Here is a 26,856-nt window from a genome sequence, read left to right on the forward strand (position 1 = left end):
AGTACCAGTATCTATCACGGTCAAGATTGATGCAGTCAAGATTGCACAAATGTAGCATCACAGTTCTGATATTCATTGGTACTGGGGAGGAAAGAAAATGTGGATATTTGGGATATCTTGAAAATAACGTAGTATGGTTGTAGGAAGGGGAAGATGAGGAAGACAGGTGCGGAGGAAGGCAAGAAATTACAGCAATGACAATAAACACCCGAACCCAAGAGTCATGCTGTAACCTTAGTGACTGGTGCTCTTTACCAAGGTCCTGTACAGAATATTGAAACCGTGAAGGCAGAGTTTCCATTTGAGCTTCATAATGAGGGTGGGGTAGCAGGGACTAGAGCAGGAACCTTCCACCACACCCTGACTCACCACCAATTCCACACTCTGCAGGAGCAGCCTGTGGCCTCCAGGAGATGGCCTCTTCGAGTCTTACTTCCTAAAGCATATCTACGAGAGGGGTGGCCTTTTACCTTTCGTCTCTACTACCTGTGCATCCTGAGCCACCCTAAAGCAACAGATGTTCAGGTTATTAAGTTGACGTGGCTGCACATGGCATAGGAGAATGATGAGAGGCTTTCAAGTATGGAAGGCAGTTACTTTCTAGTGTCTGGAACTGATACTAAAACTGCAGACCTAGAAAACAAGCGTATGGTTACCAAAGAGAAAAGGGAGAAAGGAGGGATAAATTAGGAGTATGGGATGAACAGAAACACACTACTCTACATAAAATAGATAAACAACAAGGACCTACTGTATAGCAAAGGGAACCATATTCAGTAACTTGTAATAACCTCCAATGGAAAAGAATCTGAAAAACTGCATATATAATTGAATCACTTTGCTGTACATCCAAAACTAACACAACATTGTAAATCAGCTATACTTCAATTTTTTTTAAAAAAATCTACATACATTCACAAGAGGAAAGGAACCTACATTTACTCAGCAACTTTAAGTTGTTGGTTTAACCTCAATATTTTTCAACCTTTACATCCATCTCTAAGGAAGGTACTACCATCCTTATTTTATAAATGAGAAAATGGAGGTGCTACTTTAAGTCTTTTCTGCAATAAGTGAGTGAGTGAATGAATGAATGAAAGAAAAAACTACTAAGTGAACAGATATACAGTTGAACAACAAAACACAAACAGTAGAAACCTGAGAGATCACCTTAGCGTAAGTTAAAGAACATAGCTCATAGGTGGCAGAGCAAGGATTCAGGCTCAGGTCTATGTGGTTTCCAAGCCAGGAGGTTGGTAACTGAGTATGCCATGCATAGTCCCTAGTGTTAAAGGTCTAATTATCCTGATTTTCCTCTTCTTGTTCTCTCTTTCTCATCTTCTGTGTGTGTCTGTGTTAATTTTCTGTTAACTTAGTTAATATTTATACTCTTGCTCTGTGCCATGCATTTGTTGTAAACACTGCATACAGCCCCACGTGGAAGCCTGGCATGGATCCTGTGGCGCAGATGTTACCGTCATCCCCATTTTAAAGGTGGAGAAACTTAGACGGGTTAGGTTATTTGCTCAAGGTCATCTAGCTAGCAAGTAACAAAGTCAGGAATTGAACCCTAGAATTCTAGTTCCAGAGTATGCTTTTAATCTTTTTAACTATTAAACTATCCATTTAATATGTGCTTTTTATACCCATATTCGTTCCCATATAAGTATATTCAGGTTATATAAAGTGCCCTTCTGTTTCCCAGGCAATTTAAAGGAATGGAAGATGGCAGCCCTGCTTGTGTTATATAATATGCAACAGCTCTTTGGAGGCCTTTTGTGGAATAATATTGCAAACATTATTCCCTCCACCTCATCCATAAACACTCCCCATGGGAGTTGTGTTCTTTGTGGGATAATTTCCATTGCAATAATTCTTATTTGTTTTCTCAAAAATAATGGCTGGTTTCCACCACTCTCATCAGTAGATACAGCCAGCAAATTCTGTGGGTGCTTCTGAGAGCCTAAATTTGTCCCAACAGATCAGTAATGATCTTCTTGCCAAACTGATTTACATGTCTCCAACTTCAATTGACTTCAATAAATGTTTACAGAAACTTGAATTGGGAGGCGGAGATGAGCAGGGCAGAGTCTTTTTCTGCCAGGAACTTAAAGTTTCTGGAGAGAAGCAGACAAAGAACTGACTGTCCACAGCACTGCCCGAGTGCAGGCAGGGCAAGAGCAGAGGATATCTGGGAACACGCCACGTGTATGGGAACCCACTGCACATATCCTGCAGCAGGTGGCCTCAAACCAAGGGTGAAGGACCCCTAGTTTATTACAGCTGTGCAAAAGTCATCCTCTTCTGGAGACCGGACACCCCAAGTTCACTTACTCTGGTTAAATCCATGCAGTTCTTCCCATGTTTCTTGTGGGCTAATGCAATGTTAAATTTCTGATTGGGATCCAATTTGATCATTATGCATTTATGTTGGAGGAGGTCCCTCAGAGGATTTGACCTTTGGTTGACCCTCAAGCCGACCGGCCATTCTCACAGTGAGAGCCATTTTCCAGGAAGTGGCCTTTAGAAGGTAAGGTGGTATTGAGACTGTCTGGATGGTATAAAGGCCTCTGTCTCCATTTTTAAGATTCTGGCAGGCAGTTACCCAAGACTAGCCTCATTGTGAGTTCCCTTGCTTGTTAAACCTGCCACCTACCAACCTGAAGAGCTCTCTCTCTTTGGTCTCTCCTTGCCCTCCGTGTATGGGGGCCAGTTTCACATTTCACCCAGGGAACTCCCAATTTTGTAAACCAACAAATTATCCAACAGTTTGGTGTTTATTCGATTTTTTATTGAAAGGGCAGTGTGTCCCTGGATCTGAATTGCTAGCTTTATTCACTATTCTATGAAATTCTCATGTGCAGTTGGGTCTATTTCTGGACTTTCTGTTTTATTCCAATGGTCTATTGATCTCCTTGGTCTTCTGCCAAATTTATTCTTTTTATTCCTAGAGATTTATAATCTATGTTAACAATATCATACCTGGTAGGATTTGTATTCCTCTTCTTCACCTCCCTTCATCAACATCCCCAAACACTCACATGCAGTTGCTCTTCTTTTTCAGAGTTCTCTTGGTTTTTATATTTTCTCCATATGAATGGTAAAAGCAGCTTGTCTAACTCTAGAAAAAGAAAATGTAAATATTTGTATTAAGATCACAGAAAACTTACAAATTAGCTTCAAGGGAATGGACAAAAGGAGAATTTAAAAATTCTAATGAAGGACAGAAGTCAACCTAATTAAATGGAAAGATACACTTGTCCTTGGATAGGTATTTTTTGTAGCTATTTTAGTGGTGATAGTCTCTTCTACACATCTTAGAAGTGATTTTGTTTGTGTATACAAAAATAGATGATTTCTCTCAATTTTATATGCTGCCACTTTTCCAACTTTCCTTCCTTTATAGTAGCTTTTTCAAAGATATATTCTTAGTGGCCTGAGATAATATCTCTTATTTCAGGGGGGTTTGTATATCACTGGAGTTGCAGCCAAGGTGTGTTAAAGAGAGGTGCATTTCTTGGTGGTGGAAAGCTTGGTGTCTGCCAGGACAACCACACACATCTTACCAACAAGAAAAGAGGTTCAGGTGGAAACTGTCAGAGGTGGTAGCGGTGGGGGAAGGGTGCTGCGAGAGGAAGAGCTCAGGCCACTTGAAGGGACACATGTTCTCCAGCACCTGCTGACGCCTGCCACGTGGAAATGGCGTCTATGTTTCCAGACCGTCTGTCGTTACAAGGGAAGCCAGAAATCTGGACTTACAAAATAAATCTCCTGATTCTCTAATTAGCTTTTAAAATACTCTGGGGCCAAATAGAGAGGACAAGTCTGTAGGTTAAATATATTCTGTAAGCCATCAGTGTGTCACATCTGGGAATCAAATCATGTCATTCGGATGGGAGAAAAGCTAGGGGAAGGGATACTAACATGGGATTTTTGACTTGTCATGGTTGTATTTGTTTCCTGGGGCTGCCATAACAAGTGACCACAAACTTAGTGGCTTAAAACAGCAGAACTTTAGGGCTTCCCTGGTGGCGCAGTGGTTGAGAGTCCGCCTGCCGATGCAGGGGATGCGGGTTCGTGCCCCGGTCTGGGAAGATCCCACATGCCGCGGAGCGGCTAGGCCCGTGAGCTGTGGCTGCTGAGCCTGCGTGTCCGGAGCCTGTGCTCCGCAATGGGAGAGGCCACAACAGTGAGAGGCCCACATACCGCAAAAAAAAAAAAAACAGCAGAACTTTATTCTCTTACAGTTCTGGAGGCTAGATGTCTGAAATGAAGGTGTGGACAGCACCGTGATTCCTCTGAAGGCTCTGGGAGAGGATCCTTCCTTGCCTCTTCCAGCTTCAGGTTGCTCCAGGGTTCCCTTGGCTTGTGGCTGCATCACTTCAGTCTCTGCTTCCATCTCCACACAGCCTTCTCCACAGCTCCTTCTCCCTGTGGGTCCCTCCCTCCGTGTGTCTTTTTTAAGTATCCTTGTCATGGGATTTAGGGCCAACACAGATAATCCAGGATGACCTCATCTTGAGAGCCTTAACTACATTTGCAATATAACTTGATGTTAGACAGTATCCAGATATTTTCCCAGTAGGGTCATATTCACAAGTTCAGGAGGTTAGGAAATGGACATATCTTCCGGGGGCCACAATTTAACCCACTACTGTGAGTTCTAAAAATAGAAAAGGGAATAAAACTAATGCTGATTTTCAAAATGTATTGTTCTGATTGACCCTCTCAGCAGGAGGGAACGTGAGTTCCCGGCTGCTTTTCCTCATCAGTGTCTCTGTGTTCCCTCCCCACCCCTCCATCCTCTTGTCTCTTCTCCTCTCTTCTACTTCCTTCCTTTTCTTTCCCCCTCCGTTTCCCCCTCCCCCCTTCTTGCTCTTTCCCTCTCTCTGTCCCTGTCTGTGTTTTTGCCTCTTCGTTTTATTCTTCGATTCATTCATCTATTCTATTAGTATCGCTTCCCTATGGTGTGCCAGGAGCTGTGTTTCTGAATCATGACCACATCCTTCCGGAGTCAGAGGCAGAGTGGGAAGAGCTAAGAGCCTCCCCTTTACAGGCGAGCGCAGAGGAAGCCTTGGGTCCTCCCTGCCGTGTAGGCTGCCAGGGATATTCTCGCCTGCAGTGCATGACTTGTGAGGATAAGGCAGCAGTGAGGCCCACTGGTCACTTTCACATGCCTCGTGAAGCTCCATTAGTATCTGTCGGTCTCTGTTCACCGTAGCCGAGCAGGGCTCTTGACACTGATAGTTTTCCTTTCATACAACGCACCTGGGAGAACCTTCTTCCTTCTCAGTTGGAAAGGTCACCTCCCAAACATACCGCTCAGGATGAATTATGTATCTATTGATTTGCACACTCTTGTCTTGACCACACATTTCAGGAGGAGTTTAAAGGCAACAGCCCAGTTAAAAGAACAAAGAACCAGATAAATGTCGTTTTATAACACTCTAAAACCCTGCTCATCTTTCTATGCTGATCTCAGTTTACTTCCAAGATTACAGGAATATTGTTCAACGTGGGATATTTGCTTTAGAATCCCCTGTAGATTAACTTCTGAGATTAAAATCATCTGTCCAACAAAAGGAACAATTTAATACTAAGAATTTCATCAGTTCCACATAAAAGAATGATTTTCTCCCTTAAGGTAATTCTTATTTTGTTTTCTATGAACTGAAATCCTAGTCTTTTAAAACTCAGGTAATTTAACTAATAATAAAGGGATGTGTGTCCAGATCACTTTTCTTCAGAGCTCTCACAGAAATGAGAAGAAAGTATTAATTCACTGTGAAACACACAGACACACACCCATACATGCATATATTATTAGAGTTATTCTAAATTCTGCTTCAAACCCTAACTCTCTGTTGCACCTTGGTGACAGTACATCTGGTATTAAATAGCCTCGTCCTTGAAAAAAAAAAAAAAAAAAAAAGGTAAAATTGTGAGGCTGTAGAAACTATAATGAACTTGGGAAAAAACAAAAAGACCCAGATCTGACCTTCAGTGGGCCTGACCTCTGTGTTATCAGCTTTCCAGATGATTTTGATACCCACCCAACTGTGTGAATCACTGCTCTACATGGGACCAAACACCAGGGTCTGGAATTAGCCAGACTTGAGCCCAGAATCCTCTCTGAGCCTTAGTTTCTACCTCTAAAGTGTGGATAACTTTAGTACCTACTTACCTACTTCCTAGGGTTTATGTGACACTTAATGAAAAAAATATATGTAATGCTTGTTATTTTTCTAATCATAACTATCGGTACAACTTTTTATGTAACCATATGTGAATCTGTCTGACATCAGGATTTTTAACGACTACTTGGGAGACGAACTTAGTGATATATATTTATTGATTCATTGGATAAACGTTTATGCCATTAGTCTATTTGAGTTTTAGTAGCGATACTAGATAGCATATACATAGAAGATGGTCCGTGTATATGTGTTGATTTTGAGGCCAGTTGTCCTGGGATACTTTGAAATGTGAGAAGGACTTAAGTATTCCTAAGGCATAGCTATTCCAACTGAACAAATGTCCAGTCTCTGCTCATCCCCTCTCCCTATGTTCCCCTTTTTTCATCTGTGTATTTTCTCTCTCCAGGAGGCCCTCTCTGACTCCTAACACGGTTCTATCCCTGTACCCTTCCTTCATGGAAGATATCACAGGTGTAATTTTATATTTATTTAAATGATACTTTTTCAAGTCTATCTTCCCCACCAGGCTGGCCATAAATCCCATAAGGGACAGGTAGGTTTTAATCCCAAGGTTTGTGAGTGCAGAGAACAGTGCCTGTCACAGGGTGGGTGCTCAGTAAATATTTAATGGATGAGTATGTTTACTGAAGAACCAACAGTTCATATTTTACTATATCAGGCACAATGCTGAATGCTTTACAAACAATAGTTTGTTTAATCCTTGTAACAAACCTATGAGGTAGGTATTACTATTAACCCATTTTACAGATGAGGAACCTTGAACTGAATAATGTGCTCAAGTTCATACAGTTTAAACCCACCATTGTGACATCGATGTGTAGTCCACCACTACACTATGTGTTTTTTCTACTGACAGAAAAAGTGAAGGTCTCCTATGGGTTGGCAGTTCACATCTCTAGGAAACCACCCAAAAGCCAATGTGTGCTATGTTGGTACCTGGCTAAGGGCTCTGAGTTACCCCTCAAGGCCATGGGCCTTCAGAAGAGGTAGTGAAGATGTTACCAAAAGTGGGGTCTGGCTACTCTCTGCTCAAAAGCCAATAAAGAGGCAAGGTTGGTGAACAGGAAAGTTGGCTTTACTCCGGAGGCCAGCAACCAGGGAGAGAGGGCGGGCTCGTATCCAGAGGCCGATGCCTGGACTGACACGTCAGTGGGCAAGAGCTCTTAATGGGGAGTTTCAGGGGTCACAGCTGGAGGGAGGGGGCTACATGCAGAAACAGCACAGTCAGCTCTGACGGTCATCTTGAAATTGGTCATGCCGTGGTCTGATCCGCGTCATCTTGATTGTTTTGAGTACAGTTAATCTTCGGTTCCAGGGTCAATTTGTTCCCACTTCTTTGAGGCCAGTTCTTGGAATGGTGGCAGCTTATGGTATGGCTACAGTCTGGTCATCATGTAATTAACTTCTTCCACATGGTGGTGGTTTCAGCATCTATAAGATAGCTCAAAGGATATCTATAGCCCTTGAGGAGGAACTAAAGGTCCTTGACTTTGCTTAATGACTAAACTATTGTTATTTTCTCCTGTTTGACTGCTTCCCTTTGCTTCTGCATTTTCTCACTTCTCTGATTAAACTTATTCTTTGGCTAAAGTTTTTGTACAGACCAAAGGCAGGCAGAGCACATGAAGGGGGAAGGACCACAGTGTCCTGCTCCATTTCAGAGACACAGGCTATTTAAGGTTACCTTCTTAGAAGCACTAAAACGTTGCACCAGGATGGAAATTCCTGGGCTGGGGAGCCCAGAGTGATAACAGGAGACACAGTTGAGGAACACAGCCTTTGAGGCTGCAAAGGAGCCTTGAGAAGCAATGGAGCGAACACACCAGGCGAACTCACCTGCAGGTCACACAGTGCCCTCCACCTCCCCCCAGCCATCTGCAGGCCACAGGATGTGAGGGAGGGCTCCTGCCTTACCGAACACAGTACTAAACAAAAGTCTCAACTGCAGAGGCAAAGCGAAGACCCTGTCATCTGAACCAGGGCAAAGGTTCGAGGCTGAGAAGGTGACGAGGCTGACATTTAACAAACTGGGCTGCAACAGCTTAAACCCCAGCTTCCGAAGCTGAGGATTTGCTTCTCACAATCTGGTCAACAGGAGCAGCTTAAACCCCAGCTTCCGAAGCTGAGGATTTGCTTCTCACAATCTGGTCAACAGGAGCAGCTTAAACCCCAGCTTCCGAAGCTGAGGATTTGCTTCTCACAATCTGGTCAACAGGAGCATCACCTGGATCTTGTTGAAAACCCAAGATTGGAGAACTCGGGCTTCTCAAAGCGGGAGCTGCATGCACAGCACCTGGGGCTTGTTAAAAAGGCAGCCTCTCTGGTCCCGCCCCAAACCTCCACCCCTTCTGAGACGCCCAGGGAAGTTGGTCGCTCGTTCCTTGCGGGAGTGAAAGCTGAATTCAGCCTACAAGTGAGTCCCTGCTGTGAGCTGGAGAAGGGAGCTGGGAGTGAACTGGATGTGTGAGTAAAAGGACGGAGTTCAGACTGGGAAAGCCTGTTGCTCATCCACTTGCTGTTAGAGCGCAGGCTTTCCAGAAATCTGCTGGTTCTCTGTTAGAGCAGAGGGAGGTGCCTGCTGCCTTCTCTTGCCTACCACCGTGTTAGCTAGCTGCACCCGGTCCTTCCTTCTCCAGCAGACACAGGCTGAAGAGAGAGGTGTTTTGAAGTGAAGGACTTTTTCAGTGATGAGGTTTCCTCTAAAGATGTTTTCTTCTGAGCTGGGGAATGTATGTATCGGTGCTACAATTGGAGCCATTTTGGTAGTTCCTATTCTGAGTCTGGTTTGAGCTTCAGACCTGTGGCATGTGGCCAAAGAGTTTATTTCTATTTGTGTTCTCTGGAGGCTGCTTCTTCCTTAAGAGTGTGTCGTTCGGGTGTCTCACAAAGAGGGGCTTAGGGTGCCGTGCTCATGCAGCAGTGTTTCAGTTGTCTGTGGCTGCAGAAAAACCACCTCAGGTGTTAGTGGTTTAAAAGATGAATCGCCACCGTTCTGCAGTCGGGGCTGCTCTCAGCTGAGTGGTTCTACTGCAGTCAGCTGGACGGCTGCTAAGTCCACAAAGGCTCTGCTGAGAGGGCTGGGGTCTGGCTGGGCTCTTCTCTTTCCACAAGCTGTCACGTACCTCAGCCACTCGTGTTAGAGCGTGGTAGCTGGATTCCAAGGGGAGTCTCACCAGGACGAGGCACAGTGAGTAAAGGGTTTTCCAGCCTCCGCTTGCATCGCGCCTGCCAGTGTCCCATGAACAAAGAGGCAGGCTGCGTAAGCGGGGACCACACAAGGGGGTGAAGCCCAGGAAGCATGGTCCATCAGGGGCTATCAGTGTCACAGTCTACCACTGTTGCCGGTTTTTTTTTTCCCCCTTGCAGGGGTTTGGCAGGGGGATAGATGGAGAGAAAAGTGGAAGTTAACTAGTTACCAATGTGAGTGTGTGTATGTATGTACATGACCAAGCGCATACATGTAGTGTTCATGGAAATTCTGGGGGACTCTTTCCCCCAAAGATTCCCCTTTATTTAGTAATTGTTCTTTTACTGAACGGTCATCTGGAGGCGGGGTTATGGGAGAACAGTGAGGTGGGATGGGACTTCCAGCCAGACAGATGGATCGATCAGTGTTGATATCAGAGTGAGTCAGATGCTACAGCTCGATTACTCTCAAGTCAGCGAAGGCAGCACGTATGAAAGGACAGTTTCCTGGATACCGGGTCAAGACTCATGTCCTCACAACACCCTAGAAAATAACTAAAAGATGTAGACTATTCTTTTTATTTTCTCTAAAATATAATCTCCTGTATAGGTTTCTTTTTTCTTTCTTTTTTTTTTCTTTGTCTCATTTACTTATTTCAAGGTTTCCACTTACAGTAGGGCTACTGTATGTTGGGCCATGAATGTAGTAGTGAATAAAATTAAACTGACGTGCTCCTCTTGTGAAGTTTAGAGTTGAGAGCTGTTCTTTTCTTGTGGCCTTAAATAAGAGTAACTGAATAATTTACATAATGTGAACGTAAGTCCATCTTCTCCTGTGGTTCTTGACCTTAAACTCCATGAGTTTACAGAGTCTTCCCACTGCCACAAACAAGATGCCATAAGGCAAACAGGTGGTATCACCTTACAGGTAAATGAAAGGAAGATAAGAAAGTTCCAGCATGTACTTGTTCATGTTTCCCTGACTTAGTGAGATTAGTGGAGCTGGGATTCAAGGCCAGCCCTTGTGATACTGAATCCAATCTGATTCTCACAGGACCACTGGCCCATTTAAAGCTGCACCATCCTAAAGAAGTAGCTAGAGATTTCCTGGGCACTTGTTCTCTCGAGTCTGCTCGTCTAACACTCTTAAGAAAAAGCATTACACTTATGTTGGGGTCAGTTTACCTATGGCCTCTTCAAAAACTTCCATTTTGACTGGAAAGTCAGTTCCATAATGGGTCCTTACTAAATGCAAGAGGGTTCTTAGAATGATAATCACAGGTCAGTAGCTCACATACTTAGGGATGCAGAATATGGCATAATGGTTGACCTTGGGCACTTTATTATGTCTTCTAAGACTCTCTTTTTGCCTTGGCAAAATGGAAATGGTAGTAACTACCACATAGGCTGTTGAGATGAATGAAAGAATCTACGTAAAGCAGAGAGTCTGGTCCATAGTAAGCACTGAAATGATCACTTACTATCTTGGTGATGATGAAGACCTAGTCTACTCACTAGAGATACAAGGGATGTTGTGATCACTGTGATCACTGTGTCACTGCTAAGGTCTCTAATGCATATTTCATTGTGAAAGGTTGTTTGTAGGCCACACATCTGCCTGACAGATTGAACTAGGGATTTAGCCATCGGAGTTAGTATTAGTATTTTTTTCCTCATTGTTTTTTTTTTTTTTTTTATTGACACAAAAGAGCAAGCATCCAGTCTACTAAAACGAAGAAAAACCATCATTGGTATTTTTATTTCCAAGTGTCCCAGCAGTGCCCTGCAAGCAATAACCTTTTCATTTAACTCTGTTTAGGGTTTGATGCCTATTTTACATCCCGCACACTTGAAAACAACAGAAGAAACGTATGGTTTGCCGAATACTGGGAGGAAAACTTCAACTGCAAGTTGACAATTAGTGGGTCAAAGAAAGAAGACACAGATCGCAAATGCACAGGTAATTTCATTCTCATTGTCCTCCTGTTACTCTACGTGGCCAGCATTGTAATGTCTGCAGAGCTGACAGAAGGAAGCTTGGCTGGAGACAAATTGAAAAAGTAAATCGAATTTTACAAGATTGCTCAGAAAATGGAACAGCAGCATAAGACTTGAGGGGCAAGCGCAGTACAGACAAGAGTGTATTCTTTTCTGCCTGTCTGTCTAGCAGTAATTGACATTTTCATTGATTCTTTGAATTCAAAAGAGGTCATGTTGCCTTGAATGCTCTCACCGATAAATATTAGTTCATGTTGTAGCCAGGAGTATAAAATCATTTTCACATAAACCAAAATCTCTCACAAATTCCATACCAGCATCAGATTTAACTATCAGCAGAGAAATGACAAAAAATGCGAAAACAATATATTTGATTAAGGAAAGAAAGTACTTGGGGTTAGAGTAATGAGAATTCCAATGGATTTTCATAATGTCCATATTAATGTCACCTGCTATTTAAAATATGCTTTAAGATGCTCACTAAGCCTCGTATGTAACCTCGCAGAAATATTCCAAATAAAAAACATGAGCGTATTTGCCATGTATGTATGTATGTATATATATTTGTATATGTGTATATAGATATATATATGATATGCATATATATAGTGGGTTGGCCAAAAAGTTCGTTCTGGCTTTTCTGTAACATCTTGTGGAAAAACCTGAGCGAACTTTTTGGCTAACCCTGTGTGGGTGTAGGTGTTTTTGTGTGTATACACCCATATATATATGCAGTAATCAGAAGGCAACATCACATGTTTATTCACTGATGGATTCACAAATATATATTGAGCGACTCCTTTCTGCTAATCCCTGTGCTAGGTACCGCTGATGTGACGGTGAGCAAACCAGGTAATGACACTGCTTTCACGCCGCTTAGAGGGTAGTGAGAAAAAAATCAACCTTATTCCAGCGACCTTGCTATGAATACATAATTATAAATTGCAATAAATGTTCTGAGTGAGGCAACGGCGTATAATCAAGGAATTTTACTCATATTAAGGGCAGAAGCTCTCTCAAAAGGTGAGTAGACGTTGGCTGGTTAGGGAAGGGGAAGACCAGATTGGAGAATTTCTGGTGCAGGAAGAGCACGGCACAGGGCTCGAAGCAGGAAAATGATGGTGCCTCTTAGGATGTGAAAAACAGAAAAACATGAAGTACAGTGAATAGGATAAATGTGTGAGCCAAGGCTGCAAGTGTAGAGATACGGACAAGGAATAAGCCATGCTGGGATGTATGTGGATTTTGGTCTTTATCCTGTGGATACTAGAAATTGTGGGAGGTCTTACACAAGGGTGTGATGTGTTCTACCATCACGTAGCCTTCTATTAATTAGCATTCCCCAATTTTTTTTTTTTTTTTCGGTATGCGGGCCTCTCACTGCTGTGGCCTCTGCCGCCGCGGAGCACAGGCTCCGGACGCGCAGGCCCAGCGGCCACGGCTCACGGGCCCAGCCGCTCCGCGGCACGCGGGATCCTCCCAGATCGGGGCACGAACCCGTGTCCCCTGCATCGGCAGGCGGACTCTCAACCACTGCGCCACCAGGGAAGCCCAGCATTCCCCAATTTTATACTTCAGTAGCCTTCAACATTTGTAATGATGCCCTTGAGGTACGACAAACCCTAAAATGTCTTTAGTATGATCAAGAAAGAGACATTCATATTGTATACCCTCATGTGTAGTTTTTCTTTGCAGTGTGGGTCTTCGAATATTGGCCATTCAGATACTGTAGATTCACCCATTCAGTAAACATCTATTAATGAGGAATAATGCATGTAGAGCATGGTACTAAAACAGCACAAATGGTGCAAGGATGCTGAAGTTAGGCCTTTTCCTCAAGGAGTTTTCTTTTGTGAAAAAGGAGAGATAAGATATAAACAGAGACCTGAGTAACAATAATGATACAAAATCAATATGATACACAATTGGATGCATAACTCAGTTAACTAGAATATCAGATTAACTACATTCTCTAGCCTGTAATGTATAATAACAGTGTTTTCAATAATAGGATCCTTATAGTGTTGGGGGAAAATTAATTCAATGTTGACTAGACCTAGGCGACACAAAGCTTTCAAGTAGAAATCGAAAAATTAGCTTGACATCTGGATAATTTGTCTATATGACGGGGACATCCAAACGTACTAGAAGTACCTCAGTGATTGATGACAGTTTTTTTTTGGCTCTTTCTGACATTTGATGTTTTGTAGAGTCTGAAAGGTGGAATGAATTGTCTGACGGCTATTAGGATCGTTCTGTCTAAGGCTCATCTCCAGTCTTTGTATATACTCTAACCAGGCTATTTTACCTGTAGTCACATTTTAGTGCTGATTATCAAGAATTTAGGTTTATAAAAACATAAGGTCATTATCCAAACCACTATCTTCAAAAAATGGAAACAGAAGTGTTTATGTTTTCATATCATGCTTCCTCCATGTGAAAAACCTATGATCACACCTGGTAAATTAGCTGTGGCCCCTCTTCCTTTCCTTACTTACCACTTCCCTTGTGGTAAGAGGTGCCATACTGAGTGGAGGTCGATATTACTACTATCATTGTGTCTTTTTTTTTTTTTTTTTTTTTTTTTTTTTCTTTTTGCGGTATGTGGGCCTCTCACTGTTGTGGCCTCTCCCGTTACGGAGCACAGGCTCCGGATGCGCAGGCCCAGTGGCCATGGCTCACGGGCCCAGCCGCTCCGCGGCATATGGGATCCTCCCAGACCGGGGCACGAACCCGTATCCCCTGCATCGGCAGGCGGACTCTTAACCACTTGCGCCACCAGGGAGGCCCTATCATTGTGTCTTTTGTTCTTCCTGTTATTGGATGTAAGAACGTGGGTGGTCTGTGTTTGTTATTCTTTCTCGTACTTTCTCTTTTCCAAATTCAACTAAACTTGTATTTGCTTTGGAAGTATTCCCAAAATACTATTTTAAAAATCTTGACATTTAGGTATACCTCAACTTGGAAGTGGAAAAATGGGAGAAAAGACATAGTAAGATTTGCTAGACCACAGGGAAAGAAAAAATGGAGAGAAATGACATATTAAACTGTATTAACGAGAATACTTGCAGTGAGAAGTTGTTTTAATGAAAGAGAAGAATGGATGAGAGAAGAGAGCCATTGATAGGCTTAAGGGTGTGGGTGATGTAAGGGAAAGCTTGGTACCCAGATTTTGAAACACTAAAAGAATGGGCACATTGGAAAGAAGCAACCAGATGAGGAGGTAGGCTGAGTAGTCTGGCATTGCCGATTGTGGAGTCTGGCATCGCAGAGTGCAGTTAGTAGATGTTTTGATCTCAGGGCTGCAGAAAACAGCCTGCTTCACAGATCCCTCTCTGTGACTGGTCTCTGCTAAAGAACAAGAAAGTCTTAAAATATTCATTCCTAGGATTTGGACACAAACTAAAATGCAGACATTTTTTCTGGGATATATAGCCTCTTCAGCCATCATGAGCCACTTACTATATATTAGCTCCAAGTAGTCTTGGATCATTCAAGATTCGAGATCAAGATCATTGAATCAATCATCTGGTCAGGCAAGTTTTGAAGATGAGTTGTAGGACCCATAACTATTTGGAGAGAGCACATTCCTGGCGTCAGGGGAAAACAGTGAGTTCTAAAAACCCAAGATGGTTAAAAAAAAAAAAAAGTCATGAAAGGAAGAATAATTGTTGAACAAAAATTATTATTAAACATGAAATAAACTGCATATGCTGTATAATGTAACATTGGGCTACATGTGCATGGATTCTTACTTGAACAACCATGGAATCCTTATTCCTATGAATTATCCATATGCATTTAAAATCTCCTTCAAACAGGGAAAGGTACCATGTACTTCAGTATTTTAAGAACATCCCAACTTTCCTTGATACCCAATTCCAAGGTCTCTCAACCTTGAGAGGTAGACATTCTTCATCCTACTTTCCCTGGTGGTTTATATCAGTTGTCATTGATATAAATTAAGACTCGCCAGGGACCCATCCTGCTCATGGGTTATCTTGCCTGCCATCCTCCAAGGAGTCACGTAGTCGAGCAAGTTTATTGGTGGTCTAAGTTATCACAGAAAACACAGACTCTATCTGAAAGGTACTAATGCCATTCATGCTACTTCATGGTAGAGCTACATTTTCTCATGGAGATAGTGGTAAGTACACACACATTAAAGTAAGCATTTTTAGATAGCTCATCATAGATTATTTGTTACTTATGGGAAGAAAAATCAGATGTGATCTTTCTTTCAGGTTGAATTTATGCTCCCCCACCCTCCCCACCCCACTGGGTAAGTGTGTTCACCCTTAATACTTGCCAGTAGATTGCTGACACACAGACCAGTTTAGCATATGATCTCTTTGGGAATAATATGTTTTTGTGGAGTTACCAAGGTCAAGAGAAGAAGGAAAATAAATAGGTGAAGTTATGTCTCTGCAAGAGATTGAGGCCATCTTGGTGTCAGGAAAATACTCTGCCAGAGTGTGTGCGAAACCAGAGATTTGGGCATGAAAGAGGACTAGCATTGTGTTCCAGGGCTATCTCTGAATATCCCTGTGAGAGACTGGAAAACAGTATTTAACCTCTCAAAGCCTTTCCTCGTCTTTGAAATGGGAATAATAAAAGTTTAATTGCATCCAAAGTCGTTGTGGGAATTAAATGAGAGCCCTCAAGAAGAGGATCTAGAAGCTCTTTGGTGGGGCTAAGGGCGGACTCTGGGAGGGCTCATGCCAAGGAGTACTCCCCAGAACTTCTACTGCCAGTGTCCTTGTCCCCACCGTAAGCCACAGCCGCCACCCCTAGCCTCTCTGCAGGAGATTAGCAACTGTGTGGCTTACAGGGTATTCTTGCTGCAGCCAGGTGTGAGGCCTGAGCCTCTGAGGTGGGAGAGCCGAGTTCAGGACATTGGTCCACCAGAGACCTCCCAGCTCCAAGTAATAGCCAACGTCAAAAGCTCTCCCAGAGATCTCTTTCTCAATGCTAAGTCCCAGTTCCACTCAACGAGAACAGAAAGCTATAGTACTGGACACCCCATGCCAAACAACTAGCAAGACAGGAACACAACACCACCCATTAGCAGAGAGGCTGCCTAAAATCATAATAAGGTCACAGACACCCCAAAACACACCACCAGATGCGGTCCTGCCCACCAGAAAGACAAGATCCAGACTCATCCACCAGATAACATGCACCAGTCTCCTCGACCAAGCCGACACAACCCACTGAACCAACCTTAGCCGCTGGGGTCAGACACCAAAAACAACAGAACTATGAACCTGCAGCCTGCGAAGAGGAGACCCCAAACACAGTAAGTTAAGCAAAATGAGAACACAGAGAAATACTCAGCAGATGAAGGAGCAAGGTAAAAACCCACCAGACCAAGAAAATGAAAAGGAAATAGGGACCAAAAGACAACCCTCTGAATGGGAGAAAATATTTGCAAACGAAACAACTGACAAAGGATTAATCTCCAAATTTTACGAGCAGCTCATGCAGCTCAATATCAAAAAAACAAACAACCCAATCCAAAAATGGGCAGAAGACCTAAATAGACATTTCTCCAAAGAAGATACACAGATTGCCAACAGACACATGAAAGGATGCTCAACATCATTAATCATTAGAGAAATGCAAATCAAAACTACAATGAGATATCATCTCACACCAGTCAGAATGGCCATCATCAAAACATCTACAAGAAATAAATGCTGGAGAGGGTGTGGAGAAAAGGGAACACTCTTGCACTGTTGGTGGGAATGTAAATTGATACAGCCACTATGGAGAACAGTATGGAGCTTCCTTAAAAAGCGAAAGAAAGAATTACCATATGACCCAGCAACCCACTACTGGGGATATACCCTGAGAAAACCATCATTCAAAAGGAGTCGTGTACCACAGTGTTCATTGCCGCTCTGTTTACAATAGCCAGGACATGGAAGCAACCTACGTGTCCATCGACAGACGAATGGATAAAGAAGATGTGGCACATATATACAATGGAATATTACTCAGCCATAAAAAGAAATGAAATTGAGTTATTTGTAGTGAGGTGGATGGAACTAGAGTCTGTCATACAGAGTGAAGTAAGTCAGAAAGAGAAAAACAAATACCGTATGCTAACACATATATATGGAATCTAAAAAAAAAAAATTGGTTCTGAAGAACCTAGGGGCAGGACAGGAATAAAGATGCAGATGTAGAGAATGGACTTGAGGACACGGGGATAGGGAAGGGTAAGCTGTGACAAAGTGAGAGAGTGGCCTGGACATATATACACTACCAAATGTAAAATAGATAGCTAGTGGGAAGCAGCCACACAGCACAGGGAGGTCAGCTCAGAGCTTTGTGACCACCTAGAGGGGTGAGATAGGAAGGGTGGGAGGGAGATGCAAGAGGGAGGGGATATGGGGATGTATGTATATGTATAGCTGATTCACATTTTTATACAGCAGAAACTAACACATCATTGTAAAGCAATTATACTCCAATAAAGATGTTAAAGAAAAAGGATCTAAAATGATACTAGGACACAGTAATAGCTCAGTAATGGCAATTATCTGCTGTTCGGGCTGAAAGCAGTTACAGGACAGGGTGGTGTTTCATGAAGATCCTCTTGCCTTATGTCAGTCCTATGGAAAATTAGGATGTATACCAAATTCTAGGAGGAAAGTAAAGCTAGGGATTTGAATAAGCACATAAATACATAACAGAGATTTTCACTGGGGCACACATTGCATAGCAATATACTAAGGTATCAAAAAGTTTGTAGGCAAGCGTTATTCAACTTCATACTATGAATGGAATGAGGCTCCAAGCTTATGGAATTTTAGCACCATAATGTAGAGTGTGCCCAAGCATTATAGGAGCTTGGACTTGCTGAGTACCACATGTCCCAACTTTTGTACAGTTTTATCCCTGATGTGCTATATCCCTATGTGGTTAGTAGCATCCCCAAGGTCTTTGCTCCCAAACCCATTCTTTAAACTCAGAAGGTTTTGAGAATCTGAATGTGCTTGCCTATGGCAGTCCATAAAAATTATCACTCTATCACATCTTACGGCTTATACAGACATTTGTCTAACTAACATTACGGTCCTGTCAAATGCCACTCTGAATACTGATTCCGCGGAATTATCTCTTTGCTGAAAAGTAGTAACTCAGCATTTAGAAATCCATTATCCCATGAAGGGACAATTTGACTTTCAGAGATTTGTTTTCCTTTTGAGATGACAGAGGAAGAATAAATCGGTGAGATATTTCTTGTTTTGTTGGGGGGGGGTTTGTAAAAAGACGTATTCCATTGCTAGTGCTTTCAACTCACACGGTAAACAAATATTTTAATTTGAGTCCCTAATCAACGAATATTTACTGTGGAAAGATAGCAAGGGCCAAAGAGTATAGTCTGGTAAATGTCCACGTTCTGGGAGGTCAGTATCCTTAAGCTGTGTTTTTCTTTTCACCTCACTTGTCAAAGCTAATAGTTTAAGTAAAGGTCACTCTCTTGGGGGTGGCAAAATACTGTTAATAAATGCTGTTAGTGAATAAAGCATGTATTTCTAAAGTCTTTTATCCTCACCTGGGACCCAGGCCCAGGAGAGCCTGTATAATTTTTAAACTATCAGGGCAAAGGAATTAGACTTAAGTGAGTCAAGTTCTCTGAGAATATATGTGCGGAAAAATTTGACTCTACTAATTAGTTTTCCCTGTCATTTTATTATTCTATTCTGAATTGACCTTTAATTGTTAAATAGATGTTATATTGTGACACCTAATTTATTCAGTATGATTAAGGAATCCACAACAAAATGTTATAGACAAATAATGTCTCACCCTTTGTTGCTCTAAGACTTTTTGAAGCCATTTTGATGAGAAGCAAAGTAAAATGCATTTTTACACCTCTGTGCTTTTTTAAACCAAGGTTCAACAAAGATTAATTATGATTTAACCTGCACGGAGCTTCCATTATGGATTGTGCGTTAATATGGTTCTTTGTTAAATGTTTGATTCTCGGCCTTATCTCTGGACATCAACATCTTGCTTGGTGTTTCTCTTCCTAGCACCACCCTTAAGTCTTCCACTACCTACCTCTGCAATGACTGGCTTCTATCTGGGTGGGAATTGGAAATAGCCAAATTATTAGATTTTTTTATGTTAAATCATTCATTTATTTTTAACATGAACATTAAATAAGTATTAAATGTCTCAGAATCATCTCAGAATGGCTTTGTGGATGTAGTACAGCATTTTATAGCAGCTCTTTGGGTGAATTTACTAATAGAATTTAGCTAGGTGAAGTGCTTATTAACATAGTATTCCCCAAATTAGAATTATCTGAATTCATATCTGAAGTCTTCGTTGTTCTTGGAAAACTTCTTTAAAATACTTTTCAGAATAGAAGTATTGAATAAAAATCCCATGTCCATGAAAGATGATTATGGGTATGACTTTGGATTCCTATACGTAATAGGTGGAAAAAAGGCTTTAGTGGAACGTTAAATCATATTAAATGCTATGTTATTTCTCTGGCTTTACTTTTAATTCACTTAGATATGAAATTTTATCTTCTTTTATTATTTTAAAACCAGTAAAGTTATCTTTCTAAAGGAATTTAAGAACAGAAAGGTAGCCTGTTTTCAATGGGCAGCATAGCATCAAATATGTCAATTATAACACTTGATAAATTTGAGAGAAGATAAGCAAGATGTGACCAGCCTCGCTTCTGAGAGCGCCGATAACTGCGGCCTCTCCTATGGTTACATTACAGTAAGTACAACTCTCGGGCCACCAAACCAGTAGTGCAAAAAATATGACTTGTGATTGTTTCCTATAACTTTGTTTTTGCCCCTACATTTCAGTGATTTTAGAAGTTTAAGCAGTCTTTTTAGAGTTGTCCATTCCACCCAGTCAGTGTGGTTGAACCTCCTTTACAGAGGACTTTGTCAAGGCCAGGGACCTGGAGTTGTTTGTGAGGTCCCTTTGCTCTGGGCCTTTGGCATCAATCCGTGCCTTCTTCCTGTCTGGGAATCCATCTCCAGGAATGTGATACCGTCCCTTAGGAGTGGAGATGTGGAGGTGAGCACAGCATGGACTTTTGATCCTGGCCTCAGGGCTTCTCCAGGCTCAGTTCTGATTGTGATGGCTTGTACAGCCCCCCTGAGACTGTGCTGGGGGAGGTGATGGGGCCTAGGACCCTTTCCAGCGGCACACACCCGCATGTAACTTACAGGCTTCCCCTGTAAGTCTCTTTCTTCTCATCTTCCATTCCTGACTGTCTTTATTACAGGTTGAGGGAGGAAACTAACTTAGATCTAACCATATCCTTCTAATTCTTTTGCGTATGGCATGCACTGTATGTCTTGAATCCTCCAGGACTCCAACTTCTGAAGCTCAGAGCCTCGTGTTGACTACATGATACTGGATTTAAAACTCAAGTCAATCTTTTTATTTTATTTTACTTTTTTAGTGTTCTGTTACAAACTTCTTAAAAGCAATGAATAAGAGCTTTGTAGCTTCCAGTAATATATGAATATATAAGAATATTGCCATGCACCACTGTGTCCGTACAACCAAAGCCTAAGAGTCATGGATGACAGGCCAGGTTTATGAAATAGTGCAAGCATAGCACTAAATTTGTAAAGCTCATTTTCTCAAATCTTGACCAGACGTATAAGGTAGAGGCTGGCTATCTTCAGCCTTCTCAAATAGATATTTATAGGTGGACCCTTCAGGAGACGCATTTTTCTTTCTGCCACCAACCCTCCAGAGCATAAAGGGGGGTCTTCAGCAGCGCGCCATTTTAGCTCAGGCCATGTTTCCTCACGTTCCTCTTGCCGTACAGCCACCAAGGCATGGACAGGAGCTGGCTTGGATTCTATGCAGAATCAAGCCCAATTGTGGAACACCAAGTTGAAAGCCCAGGGGTATCCAGGCAAAAAGCATTTCCATAAATGTTAGAAGGCATAATTATTTGAGCTGTGTGTCATTTCTTTCTCATTAGCTCCAATAGGCAATGGCTTTAAAAATTGGAGTTATGGCCTTACCATATTTCGTAAAGTCTGTCAGGCTACGCACTTAATGAGAAGGAATTCCCGAATGAGGGGAATTAATGCTTCAGCCTCTTCTCAGCAACAGTCCTTGTAAGCAAAGTGCCTCTTCTAAGCAATATACGTATTATAAATTGGCTGCTTACAGGCATTTTAGTAGGTATAAGAAAGGGCTGTTGCATGACTTAATCAAGTATCCTCAAGCAAGTTAGATTGGAATATAGCTTTCCTTAGGAAGCATTTCTAGTAATACAGGTATGGGTTTTTTTCCCCCTTTTACTTCTTCCAAAGAGAAATATGGATACCAAAACCATTTTAGGCTTTTATAGTGTATGCAGCATCATATTCATTTTTCTAGAGAATAAAAATATGCTCACAAGATAAATATCTACCAGATATATAAACCCAGATAAAACTTTTGAGAGATACTTCTCACTTTTTCTTAGTTTTTCCAGTCACACTAGATCAAGTATGTGGTGACCACATGGGAAGACTTCCCATTTCCTCATCCTCAAATAGTATGTGTTTGCTTTCCTGGGTGCTCAAAGCTCTATTATGTAGAAGCACAGTGTTCAAGCTGCCTGATGAAGTCACACTAATTACCTCTTGAAAAATGGTTAAGACTTGAAGAACCCAATTGCCCAGGTGTGAATCCCAGCTCTTTCCCTTACTCTGTCACCATGGGCAAGTCACTGAAACATTCTCAGCCCCTTATTTGCTCATCTGTAAAATGGGGATAACAGTAGTCCTTACTGAATGTGATGGCTTGCAAGGATTCAATAGAACGGTGCCCAGTAGTAATAGTTTGTGTGCAGTGGGTTTACATGCCGTCGTTGTGGTGGATGTTTGTGGTGACTGAAGTTACCTTTGGCTTTGTTTAAAAAAAGCATCTCCCCCATGACTCAAATTGCCTATCCTTTTTTATTTTCATACTCAGCTGTGTTCTTCCTTTGCCTTAAACATCCTTGGCCTTATAAAGTGCTGTACCCAGATCAGTATCCTTTTATGTGTTTATATCATCCAGTGTGATGCCCCTATCAGCCTGGTGAATAAACATGACACGTATCCTCCTCCTTTTTTTTTTTTTTTTTTTTTTTTTTTTTTTTTTTTTTTTTTTGCTGTACGCGGGCCTCTCACTGCTGTGGCCTCTCCCGTTGCGGAGCACAGGCTCCGGACACACAGGCTCCGCGGCCATGGCTCGCGGGCCCAGCCGCTCCGCGGCATGTGGGATCTTCCGGGATCGGGGCACGAACCCGTGTCCCCTGCATCGGCAGGCGGACTCTCAACCACTGCGCCACCAGGGAAGCCCCCCTCCTCCTTTTAAAACAAAACCAAACTTTGGAGCAATTCCGTGACGTACTGAGAGCGTATTTGCTAATGAGAAAAAGAATCCAAATAACTATTGGCACACATTTGTTTTCTCATGCATTCTCTCCCTCCTCATTTGTTCATTTCACAAATGTGTGTCGAGCACCTGCACGGGGCTAGCAACTGAGCTGGGAGGAAGATACGGGCTCAGCTTTCAGGGAGCTTCTATTCCAGCCCAGGAGGAACGTGGAAAACCAAAAGTAGATGAATAAAATAAGTGCAAGTTATGATTACTGCTGTGAAAAAAGCAAATAGGAGGCTAAAGTAGAAAACAACAGTCAAAAATTGTTCCAGGAAAAGAGAGAAATCGTCACCACAGCCGTAACTTTCTTCAAGGGGTTATTATACCCATTATACAGATGAGGAAGATGTGGCTCAGAGGGGTCAACCACGTGATAAATGCGGATGATTTCTCCCTGTGCTCTTTCTCCTCTGATGCCTAGTTCCCTTCCTAGACTCTTGGAACATGAGTAGGGGTGTCATTTTATGTTTGGGGGTCGCTTTATGTTTTTGTTCATACAGCAGTTTCCTTACTTGCTGACACCCAGCCCCATAAGGGCTCTTTTGTAGAACCATCTTTGATTATGATTCTGGATTGATCCCTCAGGTTCTCACTTCGGAACAGCTGCAGTGGAGAAGTGAGTTGACCTCGTTTCTTCTCTCCTCTCCTGAGCTCAAAATAGGGCAGTATTTTTCAAACTTTGTTATATTGATGAAAAGTTAGTAGCTTGTACCAAGAAAAACGACACAAAATCACATTCCCTGTCTCATAGGCAGCATAATTTTACAACAGGGAATTGCAGCCAGGACTGGACTATAAAATTCTCTTGGAATGTATCTCAGGACTTCCTGTCCTTTTAGGGTGGGGCAAACAGTCCTGCAGCCTTATCGAAACAGATGATGGAGATTGAAATTGTGCGAAACCGGATGAAGTACAAAATAATACCTTTAAGGGAAAGCATACCAATATCAGAGTAGCAGTTATAAACTGAACTACCAAAGTGGTCTGATGCTCTGGCACAGTTGGGTAATTTACCATGGAAGGGAAATGTTGAATTACAAGATGCTATTGCTTTTTTCATTTGAGAAAAATGCAACTGTCACAAGCAAGTTTCGGGCAAGTTGGTAACAAATAGCTACATTTTAGAATTAAATTTTGAAGAAAACATGGACAAATCAAAAGAAAACTATGCCAAGAGCTAATCCAAACCAGTTCTTCGGTGGATACAAGTGTACAAAAATCATTAGGACAAATAGTTATTGGACTTCAAATATCTGACAGCCTGGCTGTTAACATGCCTACATAAATCATGCCTCCGGCATGGACTGTATGTCAACAGATTTTCTCTTTCCTTGAACAAGTTTTGAGATTGCAGAAGTGCTAATAAATTTGAAGAACGGCTCAAAACCTAAATTGGTGCTATTTTTAGCAATTTATGCAAGACTAATCCTGCTACCGCCAATATTTAAGGCATGTCAGTGTCCATACATTGTTCATAAGAAGAAGGCAAGCTCTCAGCATGGTCTCTAGGGCCCCCGGTGGCAGGGCCCCGTCTCATACTGCTGCAGCTCTGACTTTCCTTTAGTTTTGTAAAGACACCTGGATTCTCGCTATCACAGGGCCTTTGTACATGATGTTCCGTCTGTACTCAGCTGCAAGCTCAGTGAAACCAGGCATTCACTTTTTTGTTTATGCCTCTTTTTGCATCCCCAGTCCCAGCTCGGGTCAGGCATATAGTAGAAGTTTCAGAAGTAGTTGTTGAGGAATTAATTTTACTTGCCACGCATAAAACAAAAATCTGCACAAAATATATCAATGCAGTCGATCAAGTTGGGAGAGGAGGGGCAGGTGGTATGTGCCTGTGTTTTCCTGGGGAGCCCAGCTTGCTGTCCTTCACAAGCACCGAAGCAGAATCCCTCATTTGGACAGTCAGCCTGCGCAAATGGATTGGATCAGGGGTTTTGTAGGATTTATTGCACTGCACGTGTTAAATGGTTCATAAGTCCATTATGTTGGTATCTACAAGACCCTGAAAGAAAATAGCAAGATCTGCATTTATTTGAGTTGACAAGTTCTCCATTTTAAGTAAAAATGTGAAACCCCCCAAATCCAAAAAACTGTAATATATAAGCCATTGCTGCCTTTTAAAAATATCACAGAAACAGAGGATTAAGGAATGCATCAGCCTCCCAACTTTGACCATATCCTTCCCTCTGTTGATTATTGTTATTCTCATAACTGAAGAATTGCTGCATTTTACATGTGATGAGGAAGAAATTAGATCCAAGGCCAAAACCATAGTAATAAAAATTATAAAGTAGTCAGTGCTTATTAGGTACTCACTTAAATGACTGTCTGTCATCCTGCAAAAAAGTAGACAAATACAAATCTAAACGAACAAAAACTTTAGCTTTTTGCAAGTTTTACAACTTAAGGTTTTCATTCTGAGAGTCTTTTGAAAAGCAATTATAATGATTAATATTTATTGAATGCTTGCCATGTGCTAGCTACCAGATTAAGCAATTGACATAAATGATAATGATATTCAATACATATATTCTTTTCCCTTATAGGTTATTACAAAATATTGAGTACAGTTCCTTGTGCTATACAGTAAGTCCTTGTTGGTTATCGATTTTATGTTATTTGTTAAAGTTTTATTGAAGTATAGTTGATTTTATAGCATTGTGTTAATTTCTGCTGTACAGCAAATATATGTACACATACACACACACCACATCTTCTTTATCCATTCATCTGTCAATGAACACTTAGGATGTTTGCATGTCTTGGCTATTGTGAATAGTGTTGCTGTGAACATAAGGGTGCTTGTATCTTTTCGAATGGAGTTTTGTCTGGGTATAGGCCCAGGAGTGGGATTGCTGGATCGTATGGCAACTCTATTTTTAGTTTTTAGAGGAACCTCCATACTGTTCTCCATAGTGGCTGTATCAATTTACATTCCCACCAACAGTGCAAGAGGGTTCCCTTTTCTCCACACCCTCCCCAGCATTTATTGTTTGTAGACTTTTTTAATGGCCATGCTGACTGGTGTGAGGTGATACCTCATTGTAGTTGTGATTTGCATTTCTCTAATGATTAGCAAGGATGAGCATCTCTTCATGTGCCTGTTGGCCATCAGTATGTCTTCGTTGAGGAAATGTCTATTTAGGTCTTCTGCCCATTTTTCGATTGGGTTGTCTTTTTGTTATTGAGTTGTATGAGCTGTTCATATATTTTGGAAATTAAGCCCTTGTCGGTTGCATCATTTGCAAATATTTTCTCCCAGTATGCAGGTTGTCTTTTCATGTTGTTGATGGTTTCCTTTGCTGTACAGAAGCTTGTAAGTTTGATTAGGTCCCATTTGTTTATTTGTGCTTTTATTTCTATTGCTTTGGGAGACTGACCTAAGAAAAGAGTGGTACGATTTCTGTCAGAGACAGAAATTTTGTTTTGCCTATGTTCTCTTCTAGGAGTTGTATGGTGCCATGTCTATATTTAAGTCCTTAAGCAATTTTGAGTTTATTTTTGTCTATGGTGAGGATATGTTCTAACTTCATTGATTTACGTGTGGCTGTCCAGCTTTTCCAACACCGCTTGCTGAAGAGACTGTCTTTTCCTTATCCTCAGTTTTTAGTTGAGGAAAATGAATCACATCTTAACTCTTTTAATCCTTACAACACCCTCTGAAATAGCTGGGGTTTTTTTTCACTGTTTTATAAATGAGAAAATGGAAGCAGGGGAAGGTATAGCACCTTGCCCAAGCAGGAAGTGGCAGCCAGGGCTTAGGGAGCTCAATTCTGCTTCATGCTCATGGTCACTCAGTCAGAAAGAATCCATACCCAGATCTGGCCACCTCAAAAGCCTTTTGTCACTATTTGTTTCTTCCATTCTAAGCTGCCCTCCTGGGTAGAGACACCTCATAGCAAATATGGTGTAACGCCACAACATTCAGGATACAGCACCAGCCACCACTGTGACACCTAAGAAAAGAAAAGTGACATGTGTGACCACAGGCTTCTGTTGCTGTTGGTTTTTTTGCTTTTTTTTT

At 41.8% G+C, this 26,856-nt stretch overlaps 1 protein-coding gene across 1 annotated transcript in view; it reads left to right on the forward strand.

Annotated features, from left to right (window-relative positions):
* Positions 1-26,856, forward strand: part of GRM7 (glutamate metabotropic receptor 7) — a 776,446-nt gene that overhangs the window by 482,376 nt on the left and 267,214 nt on the right. Inside the window, exon 5 of the mRNA XM_060109566.1 lies at positions 11,224-11,364. Coding sequence (XP_059965549.1) covers positions 11,224-11,364 — 141 coding nt within the window. The remainder of the gene's footprint in view (positions 1-11,223; positions 11,365-26,856) is intronic.

Source organism: Mesoplodon densirostris, chromosome 10, assembly GCF_025265405.1.
Source record: "Mesoplodon densirostris isolate mMesDen1 chromosome 10, mMesDen1 primary haplotype, whole genome shotgun sequence".
In the NCBI taxonomy this organism is placed as follows: domain Eukaryota; kingdom Metazoa; phylum Chordata; class Mammalia; order Artiodactyla; family Ziphiidae; genus Mesoplodon; species Mesoplodon densirostris.